This window comes from Myotis myotis, unplaced genomic scaffold, assembly GCF_014108235.1.
Source record: "Myotis myotis isolate mMyoMyo1 unplaced genomic scaffold, mMyoMyo1.p scaffold_m19_p_12, whole genome shotgun sequence".
Classification (NCBI taxonomy): Eukaryota; Metazoa; Chordata; class Mammalia; order Chiroptera; family Vespertilionidae; genus Myotis; species Myotis myotis.
Window position 1 is genome coordinate 59,302,964 of NW_023416316.1, and position 17,021 is coordinate 59,319,984.

Below are 17,021 nucleotides of genomic sequence, written 5' to 3' on the forward strand. Positions count from 1 at the left end.
TTCCTTTGGAGCAGTTCCGTGGTGAGTGCCAAAATCTTTTTTAGAAATCAACTGCTGATCTTTAGCTGTAGCGTCTGTAGCTGATTAGCCCAGCTGGTCTGCCTGACAAACCTTATTCTTTGAAATACTTATAAACCACAACATTTGCTTCAGCAGTGCGCAGAGTGAAAGGGAAACTTGGGAGCGATTGTCTCAGAGAAGTGGTTGGTCACCAAACTTTGTTGGTCCAAAGAGTTTAGCAAAAACCATAGCTTCTCTGTCCCCGCACCCTGGTTATCGGCGGTGCTTGTACGTCACTGGACAAACCTCTTACTCCTGTGCTGAGGAAGGCAGTGAGCCTTTACTTGGAGATTAACATCTGATTAAATCCTCATAGGAAGGCAGCAGGTTTAGGTATCAGTTATACAAGAAAATAATAATTATTACTAATCTGGAGAAGAACTTGTTTAAGGAATTGAAGATGTAAAGTCAGAAGTCTGGGAGAGGGATCCAGAAGCTTCTTAGTAAGTCTTTGGGGTAGCACATCACGACTACAACTTCAGTTACTGCTGGTTTCCATTCATTGTTCGCTGTGTGCTGAAGCTCTGCTGGGCCACCCTAGGAAGTGGGTGCTATTTTCTATGCCTATTTTATAAAGGAGGAAACTGGGGCCTAGAGAGAGTATGCAACTTGCTGAGGTCAAGAAAATGGCAGAGCCCGGCTGGTGTGGCTCAGTGGTTGAGTGTTGACCTATGAACCAGGAGGTCATGGTTCGATTCCTGGTCAAGGCACATGCCTGGGTTGTGGGCTCGATTCCCAGTGGGGGGCGTGCAGGAGGCAGCTGATCAGTGATTCTCTCTCATCATTGATGTTTCTCTCTCCTTTCCTCTCTGAAATCAATAAAAATATACTTTTAAAAAATGGCAGAACTAGCCCTAACCGGTTTGGCTCAGTGGATAGAGTGTCGGCCTGCGGACTGAAGGGTCCCAGGTTCGATTCCGGTCAAGGGTATGTACCTTGGTTGTGGGCAAATCCCCAGTAGGAGGTGTGCAGGAGGCAGCTGATCAATGTTTCTTCCTCATGGATGTTTCTAACTCTATTCCTCTCCTTCCTCTCTGTAAAAAAAAATCAATAAAATATATTTTTGAAAAAATGGCAGAACTAGAGTTAGAATTAGGTCCATCTGACTCTGCTAAGGTACAACTTGTGAAGATACAAGTGCCATTGTAGCACCTTAGATTTATTTATGTGGCATAATACATCTATTTATTATTCAGTTGTTCTTTAACTTAAACTCCTGCTTTGGGACCATTTGATCTGTAGGCCAGTCATGATTCTTGATATGAAAAGAAAAGTTTGTTTCAAGTAGTTTATTGTTTTGGTTGTTGTTTATTATAACAGTAATACATGATTATGGTAAAAAATTCAGAGTATTCATGTTATAAAGTGAAAAATACCCTTTCTTCTGTATATTTGTTGTTGTTAATCCTCACTGGAGGATATTTTTTCCATTGATTTTTAGAGAGAGTGGAAGGGAGAGAGGAAGAGTCAGAGAGAAAAACATATTGATTGGTTGCTTCCCACACATGACCTGACCAGGGCCAGGGATTGAACCTGCAACCCAAGTACTTATCCTTGACCAGGAATCAAAACTGTGACCCTTTGGTGCACGGGCTGACCTCTAACCACTGAGGAACACTGGCCAGAGCCCTTCTGTATCTTTTTAGACTTTTTCTAGGCATATAAAAAGCACTTGTATTATTTGTGTGAGTATATAAAATATGTATGTATATTGCATACATAACCCAATCTAAGTTTTTTTCAACTCAATTGAGGTACTACTACACAAACTCTTCTGTACCTTGTTTTTTTCACTTCATATGTCTTGGAGATATTATGTTTGAGGTGTACACACCCCAGTGATTAGACATTTATAACTTACTAAGTGATCATCCTGACAAATCTCATCTGACACCATACATTAGAATATTACTAGAACATTATTGAATATTAGATATTGCCTATGCTGTATTTTACATCCCCATGACTATTCTGTAACAACCCATTTGAACTTCTTCATCTCTTCACCTTTTTTCACCCACCCCTCCAACCTCCCAACCCCCCTCCCATCTTGCCCCAAATCTTATCATCCTTTGCTTCAGCCAAACCCAGATATCTTCTCTAAGAACACAGCCTTTTGCTTGAGCACATTTTGTACTATTTCTTCTATGTACAAGTTTTATTAAATTCAGTTTCTTTTTAAAAATATATATTTTTATTGATTTCAGAAAGGGAGGGAAACAGAGAGAGAGAGAGAAACATCAATGATGAGAGAGAATCATTAATTAGCTGCCTCCTGCACATCCCCCACTGGGGATGAAGCCTGCAACCCCAGCATGTACCCTGATTGGGAATTGAACTGTGACCTCCTGGTTCATAGGTCAACACTCAACCTTTGAGTTGCACCAGCCAGGTGAATTCAGTGTTTTTTTTTAAAATGTTTTAAGTTTTAAGGCCCCAGTCACACTGAAGAGGAAGACTCCAGACCTAGCTGCTTTGGAGAAGTGGGGAGCTTGTCTTTTAACCACTGGACTTAGCCTTTGGGGACTCTGTTGCTGGGCAGTGACTCAGGGGGACAGAAGGAAATCAACTGGTGCTGAAAAAAGTCTTGAAGCAAAACATATGCATAAAACCAACCCATGATCTGTTACCTCCCTCAATCAGATAAGGAAAGTAGAGTCCTCTTTATATGCCAAAAGCCCACATCCCATTATCTGTAGGGCATAATTATCCATCCATCTGTCCATCCATCCATCCATCCATCCATTCATTTACTAGGCAACTACTGTGTGCCTTCACAGAGACCAGACCCACAGTCATCTGGGTGGTGAAGGCCATAATAAAAGTGTGTGTAAGTCACCCAGGTGTTAGAGCTCTGCATGGGGTTGGGGTTCTGTGGAGGGTGGAGTGGGGGGATTTTTCAAGAAGACTTCTGTGTAGAGTGACCAACTTGTCCTGGTTTGCCAAGGACAAAATTGGACTGTCTTGATTTTAAAAGTGAAAGTTCCATGTCCTGAAAACCCTCCTTAGTCCCAGGCAAACCAGGACAGTCGGTCATCTCAGAGGCTGGAGGGGAGCCATGGGATGGATGGTTAGGAATGTGCATACAATGAAGACACGCAGAGAATTTTCTTAGTCAGGGTATTGACCCTTGTCTGCTTATGAACTTGTTGAGAAAAACTCAGAGCTTCTTGCTTTGTCAGTATTTACCCTCTGCTGGGGAAGTGCCCATTCACATGCATCAGGATGAGTTTGCAGTGTGTTCCTGACATTACTATGGTGCAAATGTTATGTGGGAATTCATAGGATGAGGAAGTTTCTAAGGAAATAATACATTTCAAAATTTTTGCTTTCCTTTCAATTAAAATAATCTGTTCTGCAGGCATTGAATAATCCAGTTCTCCAAAGGATAATCCTACAATAGGCTTTAAAAAATACCTCTTGTCTGAACTATTCTTCAACTTTAGTGACCCCATATGATTTTGAGAGGAAGTTTCATTTCTCAGTAGATATGGAGCCATTGAACCTGTCTTTTAACCACAACTCATTTGCTTTCCGTATTTCTTTGGGAGTTCCTTCCTCTTTTTGTCTTGGGGAGCGTCTCCCTCTAATTTGATCTTTTCCTTTTCATAGACTGACTTGTTTAAAAGGCCTGGTGGAGGCCAGCAGATGTTGATAGATGGTCTGTGCAGAAGTTAATAATGTGATTTCATATTATGTGGGTGTATCTGTTAAAATGGTGCTTCTAAACTGAACTCTCTAATACGTGCAATGAAAAAAAAATGTTTGGAAGTATCATAATGTTACTGCAGGTATAATAAACGACTCATGCTTTCGTGAGTAATGTGTAAATACATTTAAAAGTGATTCGTGTGTCCTTGCTAGTGGTCATATAAATTGACAGAGCCATTTGGGGGCAGCTTGGCAGCAGTTAGCTGCACTTGGCTGATGCAAGGGAGACTGAGAGAGAGGACTTGAGGCAATAAAGATATATTGGGGATAAAAAACAAATGTGTTATATTTTCCAACATTGTAGGTGGGGGCTGTAAATTGGTGTCCTTCCACTGGGGAATGGCTAAAAAAACCCACAGAAAATCAAAAACCTCGTGCCAGCACTTACCGCAAGTGAGGAGATAAATCTATATGAACTAAGATGAAAAAGATTTATAAAGCATGTTGTGAAATGAGAAGAGAAAGTTGCAGCCCTGGCTGGTGTGGCTCAGTTGGTTGAGCTGTTGTTCCAGGCACCAAAAGATCGCCAGTTCGATTCCTGGTCAGGGCACATGCCTGGGTTAAGGGCTTGGTCCCCAGTAGGAGGCATGCAGGAGGCAGCCACTCTCTCCCTCTTCCTTCTCCAGCTCCGAGGGTGATTTCCTCGTGACCTTGGCCAGCTGAGGAGCTTTTCTAGGCCCTCAGTTATATCCCTTTGTAAAACAAGGGATGATTAAGAGCTCTCATTTTAACTCTTTATTTTTTATTTATTTTTTCCTCTCACTTTAACTCTTAAAGATCTCTAACTCTTTAAACAAGTTCATAGAAAGTTAAAGGCTCTGATCATAACAATGAACAATAGCCTACTGCCTGTCTGCTTCTTGGTGAATAAGTATTGGCATTTCTAGGACTGGAGACTGTATACCTGGAACACCTGACACAATTTATCCATACTTTCCGCTAGGGTCACCAGTAGCTCATAGGGCTCCGACGTGGGATAGAGAAAAAGATCCCCATCAGAGTAGACCACCTAGAAAAAGGTACCCTGTTCTCCAGAATGATGCAGCCCACTAGGGACTTCAGCCTGGGATTTTACCCCATCCCGTCCCCGACGAAGGATCTTACCTGTCTTATATTATTTCTCTCCCACCTTGTCTTTCTCCTCTTGCTGAAAATGGCATCACTCCTAATCTCTCTTGTTTCCAAATGGTGATGGAGGCCTATGTTGGCCACTGGTGTTGCCAATCCTTATTGGTGCTGTGCCTCAAGTTCTGGGGTTTGCTGAAGCATTTTGTATAGTTGCGCACCAAAGTGATTTTGTAAGTCTGAAAAAAGCCTTCTGCCTTTCCTGGCCCCTTCAGTTCAGTTCAGGCCCCCTCATAGTTCGTTTGAGGCCCCCTCTGTATGGTGTTTTAAAAGCCCCCATGCCCTTGGCTTTTCAGACTTAATCTGCCCCATTCCATCTCTGAAAGTACTCTCCTTAAATCTTTTTGTGTGTACCCCTCCCACCCCATGCCCATTGGGGTTGCTCATTTAGACTTAGCTGTTGTCTTAACCTTCTTCACTGTTCCTCTGTATACATAGTCCTATATGAGGAGCCCCTCACTCCACACTTAGAGATGAAATTTAAAAAGCTGGATATTCCTACCACTTCATACCTTCTAGGATGGCCTTCATAAGGCAAAACAACCCCCAGAAAATAAGTGTTGGCAAGGATATGGAAAAATTAGAACCCTTGTGCATTGCTTGTAGGAATGTTAGATGGTTCAGCCACTGTTGAAAAGAGTTTGGTGGTTTCTCAGTAACTTACACGTAAAATTACCTTATTGTCACTGGAAAGGGGCCGGGCTGAGATGGGTCTGCCCCAGCACAGTTACTCTGTCTAGTATGGCGGTCCCTGGCCACATGTGGCTACTGAGCACGTGAAGTATGGTTGGTCCTGAAGGAGATGTGTGGTTAGTGTGGAATTCACACTGGGCTTCAAAGCCTGGATCTGAACAAAGAGAATGGAAAATATCTTATTAATGATACTTAAATAGTGATTACATGTTGAAATGATAATATTTTAATATTACATTAGATAGAATATATTTTTTAAAAAGCCAAATGCTGCCCGGACGGTATGGCTCAGTGGTTGAGCATAGACCCAGGAACCAAGAGGTCACTGGTTCAATTCCTGGTCAGGGCATATGCCGGGCTTGTGGGGTCGGTCCCCAGTAGGGGGTGTGCAGGAGGCAGCCGATCAATGATTCTCTCTCATTGATGTTTCTTGCTCTCCCTCTCCCTTCCTCTCTGATATCAATAAAAATATATTTAAAAAAAAAGCCAAATGCCTTCTGGAGAGATAACAGAGGCTTAAATCCACACTGAAGTCTGAAAGATAAAATGGCATATCATTTTTCGCCCAGTCGGCATGGCTCAGTGGTTGAACCAGGAGGTCACAGTTCAGTTCCCGGTCAGGGCACATGCCTGGGTTTCATGCTCAATGCCCATAGGGGCTGTGCAGAAGGCAGCTGATCAATAATTCTCATCATTGATGTTTCTATCTCTCTCCCTCTCCCTTCCACTCTGAAATCAACAAAAATATATATATATATTTTAAAATATATTTTATTGATTTCTTACAAAGAGGAAGGGAGAGGGATAGAGAGCTAGAAACATAGATCAGCTGCCTCCTGCACACTCCCTACTGGGCATGTGCCTGCAACGAAGGTACATGCCCTTGACCGGAATTGAACCTGGGACCCTTGAGTCCACAGGCCGACGCTCTATCCATTGAGCCAAACCGGCTAGGGCAACAAAAATATATTTAAAAAATAGATAAAATGGTATCCTTTTAAAGCCGGGAAAGAACCTACAAATTTGATCTTCACCTGAAAGTAGGTTTTTGATAGAGTGAGAAAGCGACAAAGGGCGACAGGGGAATCTAGGAAGAGTCTGCCTTCTGTGGGCCTGGAAGAAAAGGCTGGCCTTGCTGGCAGAAAGTTACTGGGAGCTCCAACTTGCCTAGTCCTCCTCACCTGTATTAAACTTTATTTTTACCATTATTTAGTACGGATCTTATCGTAAGAAGTGTATGTGCAAGTAAACTAGAAGGCTTCTTAGTTCGTCCGTGCAGGAAAAGAACAAGTCCCGATTCTTAGAATCCACGGGGAGCCTGAGCAGCTTTCAGATGGCAGTGTTGGTACTGCCGTTGCTCTGACCAACGCGGCGGGAAGGAGCCCGCTACCTGCGTATCCAAGGAGTTTAGGTTTTCCTGTTGTGGATCTGCAGGAAGAAAAGTATATGTGCTTAGACAAGATGCATGGCCACATTGATCTCAGTTTGCAAAGGACATACTGGAACAAGCTGCTTTGTGTTTTGTTTTGTTTTTTGCCCTTTTACTTAATATTTATCTTTTCATTTTACGTTTCCCCCCAGATCAGCAACGTCTTGTTTTTCATTTTACCTCCCATCTGCATGTGCTTGTTCCGCCAGTACGCAACGTGCTTCAACAGTGGCATCTACTTAATATGGACTCTTTTAGTTGTAGTGGGTAAGTGGACCCGTTTGGGAGCATGGGCTGAAAGGGAGGAAATGGAATTCCAACACTTCCTGTCTCCTGTGAACATTATGTTTTATAAACCAAAGTCGCTCTGACGTCTTAGCACACTTTTATGTTGCTTGCTTGAGGCCAAAAGCACTCTTTCAAATATGGGCTTGATAACAAGGTTGGCTGTAATTATCAATTGTATTTGAGAGTTCATTTATGTCACTGCCATTGGTGTTATGCCAATGCAGTTTCTGAGAACTTCTGAAGAAAGTCATGTGGAACAATGGAACTAACTCTGATGAGACTGGTCTCTAATGGACTAAAGGTAAAAACAAAACAAAACAAAACAAATTCTAGTTGTTTGATCCTTCATTGTTTTGGGAAATACTTGGGTAATTTCCATTTCCTTCCACAGGCAGATTGGGAACTCTTAGCAGGGAGAGAGTGTTGACTTCTTTTTACTGCCTTTTCCCATGAAGGCTAGTGGATGAGGAGAGACCGTGCTCACCTGTGGAACCATTAAAGTTCTGAAGTGCTGATATTTAGGCCCGCCTTGAAATCCTCTTTCTAGACTTGAAGTCTGCATGCCTAGGTGGTGTGAGTTTCTTCCTTCGGTTTCTTTTTTCAGAGAGAGCGAGCGATCTGGTGATTGCGACAGCGGTTCGTGAAAGGTCTCTCCTTAAGCAGTGTATTGAATTTGTGAGTCTTTTCTTCTTCGGTGACACTTTTTATTGGTTGTAATTGATTCTAGGAATTGGATCCGTCTACTTCCATGCAACTCTGAGTTTCCTGGGTCAGATGCTTGATGAACTTGCAATCCTTTGGGTTCTGATGTGTGCTCTGGCCATGTGGTTCCCTAGAAGGTATCTGCCAAAGATCTTTCGGAACGACAGGTAAGCTTGTGCTAGGCACCTGCTAGGTGCAATACCCAATATAATGTAATATATCAAGAAAAACGGCACACGATGAAGCCCAGCCTAGTGACGGGCTCATCATACACCTGTTTAATACCTCCTGATTGTTTAGCGTCTGACAGTATAAATGAACTGACAGGTAATAGAGAGGATTCTATATGCCTGGAGAAGAATTTATATAACGTTAGGGACAGAACTTCAAATGTCTCCCTTATTTGATGTGAGAAAAAGTGGAAAAATTATCAGGGGCGGGGCGGGGGTGGAATTCCTGAATGGCAGTTCAAAGACCTTTGATTTCCTGTTAGAATATTTCCTTTAGTCCAACCTACTCCACCATTTTATAAATTTACAGTAGAATCCACTAAGGAATTGGTTCTTGGAGCCATAGCTACTGTAGTTGTTCACACACACACACACACACACACACACCCCTCCAAACTGGAAACCCAGAATTTCAGGAAAGGGTGCATTTTAATATCCATTGTGTTATGCTTTTATGCTTGAGTATTCATCCAGTAAATACTTTTTGAACACTTACTATTTGCTATGCATTTTCCTAGGCTTCTGGGCACTGAGATGTAGCAGTAAATTAAACAACAGAACCTCTGCCCTGGATGAGCTTACACTGAGGTTGGGGAGATTGTCAATCAACAAACAAACACATAAATGCTATTAGGGAGAGACAAATCTATGATGGAAATGAAGCTGGTTAAGGGGTCGTAGTAACTTCGAGTTTGGTCAGGGATGCCTTCCTGAGGAGCTGTATAAGGGTGTTACTATCTGAAGGAACAGAAGAGAGTCACCCTCATAAAGATAAATGTTCCCAGAACATATTATTCATGTTTGTCAAGGTATGTATGGATAGTCTAAAGATAGGGATTCAGTTAAGCAAGCTGGTACAGGGACAGGAGCTATGCAGCTATTAACTGTTGTGTAGGGACTGAGGTGGAGGCATGTCCATGAAATATGATGGCTGCAAAAACACATTGTAGAACTGTGTGTGCAATATTCTAATTTTAGAATGAATGAAATAGCCTCTTGTTGAATATATGTCTTTGTATGCGCACAAAAATGCCTGGGAGGATGAGGACAGCCACCACCACTCTTAGGAATTGGGGTGGAGAGAGAGCTTTCATTTTTACCTTTTTAAAAAAATATATTTTTTTTATTGATTTCAGAGAGGAAGGGAGTGGGAGAGAGAGATAGAAACCTCAATGATGAGAAAGAATCACCGATTGGCTGCCTCCTGCACGCCCCCCACTGGGGATCGAGCCCTAAACCCAGGCATATGCCCTTGACCGGAATTGAACCTAGGACCCTTCAGTCCACAGGCTGATGCTCTCTCCACTGAGCCAAACTGGCTAGGGCTCATTTTTTACCTTTTAATCTGCACTGTTTTCCTTTTTACAAAGAGCACATGTTAATTTTTAATATGAAAATGTATTTTTAAATGAGGCAGGGAGAAAACACACTATAAATGGATTAGCTGTAGAATCTTCATCCTGGGTAGTAGGATTTGCATTAAATAGTGTTATCTCTGAGTATAATCAAGTAGAAAGAAGTATCCTTAAGGTTACTTATCAAAAAGTGAGAGAGAGAGAGGGAGGTAGGGAAGGAGGGAGGTCGAGAAGGAGAGAGGGAGTGGGAGGGGGAGGGAGAGGGAGAGGAAGAGAGAGAGAGAGAGAGAGAGAGAGAGAGAGAGAGAGAGAGAGAGAGAGAGGAAGAGAAAGAGAGAACCAGCTGTTTACCAGTGGAAGTGAAAAGGAGGTATTCCCCATCTTAGATGAAATAATGAAATCCGGTCTCCATGTGGCTGAGCCTTCTCCGTGGAGGAAATGCACATTAAACCACGCAGGTTGGTTTAGCTGCCTCTGGTTTCTAGTCTTGTCCCGTTTCCTTGTTCAGTTTCAGGACAATGACTGAGGGTGATCAGAAAGCCTCCTGAGCGGGGTGGGAGGAGGGGAGGGAGGGAGGCGATGGCACCAGGCAGGGTCATGAGGTGAGTTTGCAGGCGGACTTTCTGACTCTGCCTGATATACCATTTCCTCTCGGCTTTTCCTGTTGTCTCCGAAGGTGCCCACCAGCCCCTCCGTCCTTTCCCGAGCCTGGCGTGTGTCAGGTTGAGAGCTACGGTACTGTTTTGCTCTTGGATCTCATCTTTCAAGTCCTGGGATCGGAGGGAGAAGTGGAAGACATGGGAACAGGGTTCTGTTTGTTTGTGGCACTCTGGAGGCCTGGGTTGAAATTCCAAGTGACATGTTTTAATGTACTCATAAGAGAGGACCTTTTTCTTTTCTCATTTCTTGAATGTGTGAGATAATGTTGTTAAGAGCAGGAGACGAGAAAATGGGGCAATGGCTGTAGTAATTCACGCTTACCACCTTTATTTTTATTTTTATTTTTTTTTGGTTCTATTTTTTTAAATATATTTTTATTGATTTCAGAGAGGAAGGGAAAGGAAGAGAGAGATAGAAACATCAATGATGAGAGAGAATTATTGATCGGCTGCCTCCTGCACATCCCCTACTGGGGACGGAGCCCGAAATCTGCACATGTGCCCTTGACTGGAATTGAACCCAGGACCCTTGAGTCCGCAGGCCAACGCTCTATCCACTGAGCCAAACTGGCCAGGGCACCACCTTTAATAATGAAAACATAGCCCGAGGCAGGGAAGTCCCTGACCCTTGGGACTTTTCCGTCACCAGCGCCATTTCTCTGTGGAAGCTGGGACCCCTTTTAGTTTGAGCAGAGTCCTTTGGCGGCCCTGACCACCATGTATGTATAGATCCCTGGCCTTGGAGAATACCTGGGTTTGAATCCTAGCTTCCCGGTTTATAAACGGTATAACTTGTCTATACTCTAACTTTCTATTTCCTCATCTATAAAATTAGGTAGTTCTAGGGTTTTTGCGAGATGACTGCAGCACTCCGTATGGTACCAAGAACCGGGTGAGCGCTCAGTCAGAGTTAGCTCTCAGGACTGCCCATGGCACGGAGAGATTGCTGCTGGCGTCTCTGAGATATGCACACAAATGGAAGGAGAGAGTGGGCATTGAGGATTTTAATGAGCAAAGAAAGAAAAGGTGCGTGTTACAGGAAGTCGCTCACTCTAAATACAAGGGTGTCGATTCCACTTGTCTGTCTTCAATTTCCAGGGATGGGGAGAGCGAGGAGAGCAAACCCCTCCATGGGCTTCAGGGCCCCTGACAGGTGGCAGCTCTACAGGAAGTGGCAGGCCACACCAAAGACTTCAGGTCAATACCAGGATTTCTGAAGATAGGGGTTGCGTGATTTAGCTGCCTGCATTTACCAGATAGTTAACATCCATCTCTCCTTTTTGTTTGTTTGTTTGTGATCTAGACTTTGCTGGACTATTTTTAAAAACCAGTTCGGAGCGGTTCCTGTGTGAGATTCCTGGAGAGGAGACAGCATAGAGGCTCAGTGACTGGGTCAGACAGATATAGATTTGAATAACGATCTACCTTTTTTTTTTTTAAGCTCTGATACCTCATTTTGCTCATGTAAATTGTAGATAATAGCAGCATCCACCTCTTGGGGTTAGAAATATATGATAAAATCTTACAAAGCATATTAAGGACTCCCTCAGTGCTAGCAGTAATTATGAATGACTAATATGGATAAGTGTTTGAAGGTAAGGATGACTACAACAGCAGGCATTATGTAAATAATTGGTGGGTTTAAAAAAAGAAGGGTTTTCTTTCATCTTGCCTAGAATGTTTTTACGAATTGTCAGGACACACACTCCACTATAGATGGTTATTAATAATTTTTAGACATTTTTGTTTTGAGAAAAAAAACAAGAACAAAGAAGTATTATAGACTTAATTATATCCATTTCTAAAATAATTTATCCTGCTGTGATTTTTAAGAGTTTGCCTCTACAAAGTCTAGGGACAGACCTCACTTTAGAATGCAGTTCATTCTTTGACTCCTGAATTGCAAGGGTGCAGGCTGGGGTCTGCGTGTCCTGCTCTCACGCTGACTAGATGACTTGGGGTCACCATCTCCGACTCTCTGGGCCTTCTCCATTCCTCACTTATAAAATGACAGGTGTGGGCCTTCCAAGACCAAATGCTGTAGTCCTGTGACTCTCAGGGGCTTGTCCTAACTAGGTTGTTTGAACCCTAGAGGGTAGTTTAAAGCAGTGGGTCTTAACCAGGGACATTTCTGCCTCTTAAGGGACATCTGGGAAGTTTACAGTGGTCACAATGATGGGATGTTTTCTCATCCATAAATTGCATTTGACTTCAGAGGAGTAAAAGGGCCATTACAACTATTTGATTTTAAAAATGGGCAGCGGGTCTGACATAGTGAAAACCACTGCTTTAAATGGTAGCCAATGATAATAGTAATAGCTTTGTTATAATCATAATATGATGATGGTGGCGGGTGGCTAGATTTTGGTTTGGGGAGCACAAGAAGAAGAAGGGGTGCTAAGAGTTCCCTGACCTGCTGTTCAGTTGGAACCCACAACGGGCTGGACAGTTGACAACAGGACCAGTGCCGGCAGTAGCCATCATTGCCCAGAAAAGGCCTGTGGAGCCCCTGGCTCCTGGAGATTGCTAGCTCTCTTGCACCCAGGGCCTCCGGTCACTCTGGGTCACTGGGCTGCCATGTGACTTCCGTTGCCTTCTGCTGGTTGCAAAATCATGCTTTCACAGGACGTCCTAGTTGGCTAAGCGGCCTTCCCAAAGCACATTCCACACGCCCACTGGACTGACATGGGAAGTGTCTGCCCCCGTTCAGAAAGCATGTTGTGTCAGGCTTGCTGCCTTTGAACTCTGGCAGTGCTATCTAGAGTCTTTGGTGATTGCAACACCAGCTCAGTCAGATTTTCCCTGGGAGTGTGCTGTTATTAACAACAATAATATTTTAAAGAGCATTTATTCTCAAGTGATGGCAGTGATTGTGGATTTGATGAGCAGACACCATGTACCAGGCACTGTACCAGTATGAAGTGCTGCAATGCTTGCAGGAACACCCTTAGGCAGGTGTCTTCACTCCAAAGCCTGGGGAGAGTCCCGTGATTTGCCAGAGATCCCACAGCCACCGAGTGCAGAGGCAGAATGTGAGCACACAGGGGTCGCACGGGAACACCCGTGCTGAGAATCCCTGTGGCTCTCTCGAACCTGAGTCTGAATCCTAAACCATTGGATACAGGGAGGTGATTCCATGTGGAAGTTTTAATTATGTGTTTCCCCAGTCTAAAAAGGCCCAAAGCCTCGGCATGTGTCACACCACCTCAACCCAGGGAGAGAGTTGTTGTGGGTCCCCAAGGGTTATGCACACGTTGGGGCTGGGAGAGCAGGCAGCCTTTTACCCAGTAGCTGAAGGATGCCAGCCAAGGTCAGGAGAAAAACACGATTCTCCCGGGGATTTGCCGCCTGGATCCTTTCCCAGACATATTTTTTTTTCCTCTGGTCGAAGTTCAGGGCTACCATTCCTGTTCATTCCGCTCAGAAAGTTGGCAGCTTGATCAATGATTTCCTGTGCCTTGAAGATAAATGGTTTTCCTCTAAGAGATAAATTTGTATTTTTAAGGTTTCAGTGAACTTTGATTTTCTATGATGGAATTTCATTTAAATTAGTTTCCCAAATGTGACCTGTTCCAGGGCTCATGGCCAAAGTAAATGGTGCTCATAACAGAAACTTCAGGAATATCACGAGCTCTTAAATTTCAGTCATAGATGAGGCCTTAGAGACAATCTAGTTCGGACTTTTCATTTTCTAGATAAGGAAGTGGAGTCCCGAGGAGAGAGGAAGGAGCGTGGTCAGGATCACGTCGCCGATTCTGGCTCTTTCTGCTGAAAGCATCTCCACGCGAGTGAAAGGGGGCCGTCAGTTATTTTTCTAAGATTTCTCGGGTCAAAAACTTGTCAACACAAAATGCCAATGCTTCCTAGACCGTGGATTGTCAGTAAATACAGACACTATTACAGTGTTTTAAAGACTTCTATTTTTGTGTACTGGACACAGGAGGTTTTTTCCGTGCACACACACCCATACATACATATAATTGATATTCAGAGAGGGAGGGAGAGAGAAACATTGATTGGCTGCCCCCTGCATGCCCCCTCCCTGGGGATTGAGCCTGACACCTGGGCACGTGCCCTGACGGGGAAACCAACTGGCAACTTTTCCGTGCATGGGACGACGCCTAACCAATTGAGCCACACTCACCAGAGTGATGTTTTTCTTTTAAACCAGGAAGCTTACAGAACGGGGGTTGATACACTCTGTTCTGTGGGCCAAATTGGTCCACTGCCTGTCCTTGCAAATCAAGTTCTGTTGGTGCACAGCCCTGCCTGTTCCCTCCCTTACTGTCCACAGCGGCAGAGTGAAGTAATTGTGTGACCCACAAAACCTAAAATATTCACTGTCGGGCCCTTTCCAGAAACATTTACCAAATCCTGCTGTAAAAACTTGTGAAAAGAAAAAGAAAACAAGTATCCATATCTCACCCTTAGGGGCTGAAGTTGATTCTAATTTTGCTGTTCTCGTGGCTAAGTATTGAGAATGTTTCTGATTATTCCCTAAGGATAGATTCCCAGAAGTGGAATTACTGAGCCAGTGAGAGTGAATGGTGTTTAGGCTCTGGGTACGTGGTGCACAATTTCTTCTCAGCTTCCACTCCCACCAGCAGTGCCTACACCTTGTCCACATTTGACAAAAAAACCTCCTTAGCTAATGGGTTTGGTTTGCTTTCACCGATTCAGGGGCAGGTTCAAGGCGGTGGTCTGCGTCCTGTCTGCAGTTACAACGTGCCTGGCATTTGTCAAGCCCGCCATCAACAACATCTCTCTGATGACGCTGGGGATTCCTTGCACTGCGCTGCTCATCGCAGAGCTGAAGAGGTGGGTGCCGTTGTGACAGGGACGCACCAGCTCCTCGTTCCTTTACTCCCCTGAGTGTGGAGGAGGAGTTGGACTTTTCGTGAAGAGTTAGTTCCTGACTGTTGTTTGAGAGCAGGTTCGATCTCATTTTCCCAAAGAGGGAGCAGCTCTTTTGTGGGTGCAGCTGTTTTGTGGGTGCAGTACATCCGAGGGGTCCAAAGCTAGATTAGCAGAAACATCTCAAGGACCTAATGTGCCCCTAGACCAGTGATGGCGAACCTACGACACGCGAACTCATTTTGTTGGTTGATTTTTCTTTGTTAAATGGCATTTAAATATATAAAATAAATATCAAAAATATAAATCTTTGTTTTACTATGGTTGCAAATATCAAAAAATTTCTATATGTGACACGGCACCAGAGTTAAGTTAGGATTTTTCAAAATGCTGACACGCCGAGCTCAAAAGGTTCACCATCACTGCCCTAGACCAAGGGGCCCAGAGTGAGTGAACTCTATAGAAGGGAGAATAGGTTTGTTCATATGACAAGAATAAGGAGAAGAGTCCTAAAGAGGCAGTTGCAGTCACACACAGAAGGAAAAAGAAATGAATTTCTGTGTACAAGGTACAGTGTGACTTCTGGTGTCATACTGTCAACGGCTACTTTCTCTGAGATCTGGTTTCTTATTTACAAGCTACCAGGAAAGCCTTTTGTCCTTGGGTAAGCATTTTCCTCTGGGAAGTTGTATACTCAGAGTTCAGGTTGATATGGAGAAACATTTTAGCTTCGCTCTTTTGTGTACACGACTGTCTTCTTCTAGCCCTAGTGCTCTTAGAAAATGCTTCTGCTTTGTGTGCCCACTTGTAGAAATGCATTATTCTCTCATTGCTGTGGACATGGGTGTCTTGGTGGAAGTCTTCTGTCTGTCCCACTTGGTGAAAGTCGCTCTGTGTAATGTGTCAGTCAGCTCTCTCTCAGTCTTTGTTTTGAGAGGAGACATGTACATTTCTATCCTCTGCCCCACCTCTGGGGGTTGCGTTGATTGTCAGCAATAACAGGCAGGATCAGAGGTGGCTGAAGAGGTAGGTAAGCCTGCCAGCTGGCCATGGAGGGACGCTGTCGGGCTTGTCTCATTGGCCTCTTTGAGGAGCCTTTAAGGACCAGGGAATTAAGATACCTATTTCAGACACTAACAGATATTTTTTTTTAAATATATTTTTGTTGATTTCAGAGAGTAAAGGAGAGGGAGAGAAAGTGAAACATCAATGATGAGAGAGAATCATTGGTTGGCTGCCTCCTGCACTCCCCCCACTGGGGATCGAGCCCGCAACCTGGGCATGTGCCCTTGACCAGAATCAAACCCGGACCCCTCTGTCCACAGGCCGACGTTCTATCCACTGAGCCAAACCAGCTAGGGCCACTAACAGATCTTGAAACTCTTTGAAAAACACACACAGTTAAATAGCTGTTAAAGACATCTGAAATGGATTTGTAATAGTCACTTTTTCTCTTTCTCATTAGCCTCAATCCTAGAGCTTGTTTCTAGTCTTTTCATACTTTCATTGTCCTTTCTGAGCCTTCTCTCAGACCATGAGGAAATAACATTCATTATGACTTGGGGTCATGATCTGACATTTGCTGAAATTTGGGTGGTGTTCTCACATTACCGAGTGACTCAGCTACATCTAAAATATTGTAAAATAGACTCATTTTTTCTGATCATAAGAGAGTTGATTAAGGAAAACTTTGAGAATGCAACAGAGGGTCAAGAAGAGAAGCAACAGTAGACATCTGCTCAGATTTTTCTATCCTAAACTTGGGTCCTGCTTTTGCACTTAACCTCACATTGGCATTTTGATTCAAGCCCTGAAAAGTGGGACTATACCCAATGGAGATCAGGTTTGGATAAGCCCCAAGTGCAAATAAGCCTGGTGTGCAGCATCTGGCAGGGTCTGCCCCTTCGCCAACAGA

At 43.8% G+C, this 17,021-nt stretch overlaps 1 protein-coding gene across 5 annotated transcripts in view; it reads left to right on the forward strand.

Annotated features, from left to right (window-relative positions):
• ACER2 (alkaline ceramidase 2) overlaps positions 1–17,021 on the forward strand; it is a 30,340-nt gene that overhangs the window by 1,840 nt on the left and 11,479 nt on the right. For 4 of the 5 annotated variants that reach the window (XM_036331251.1, XM_036331254.1, XM_036331250.1 and 1 more), the window contains exons 2-4: positions 7,171–7,285; positions 8,034–8,175; positions 14,933–15,070. In XM_036331251.1, the coding sequence (XP_036187144.1) occupies positions 7,171–7,285; positions 8,034–8,175; positions 14,933–15,070 (395 nt within the window). The remainder of the gene's footprint in view (positions 1–7,170; positions 7,286–8,033; positions 8,176–14,932; positions 15,071–17,021) is intronic. The other variant, XM_036331252.1, reaches the window with a different exon arrangement.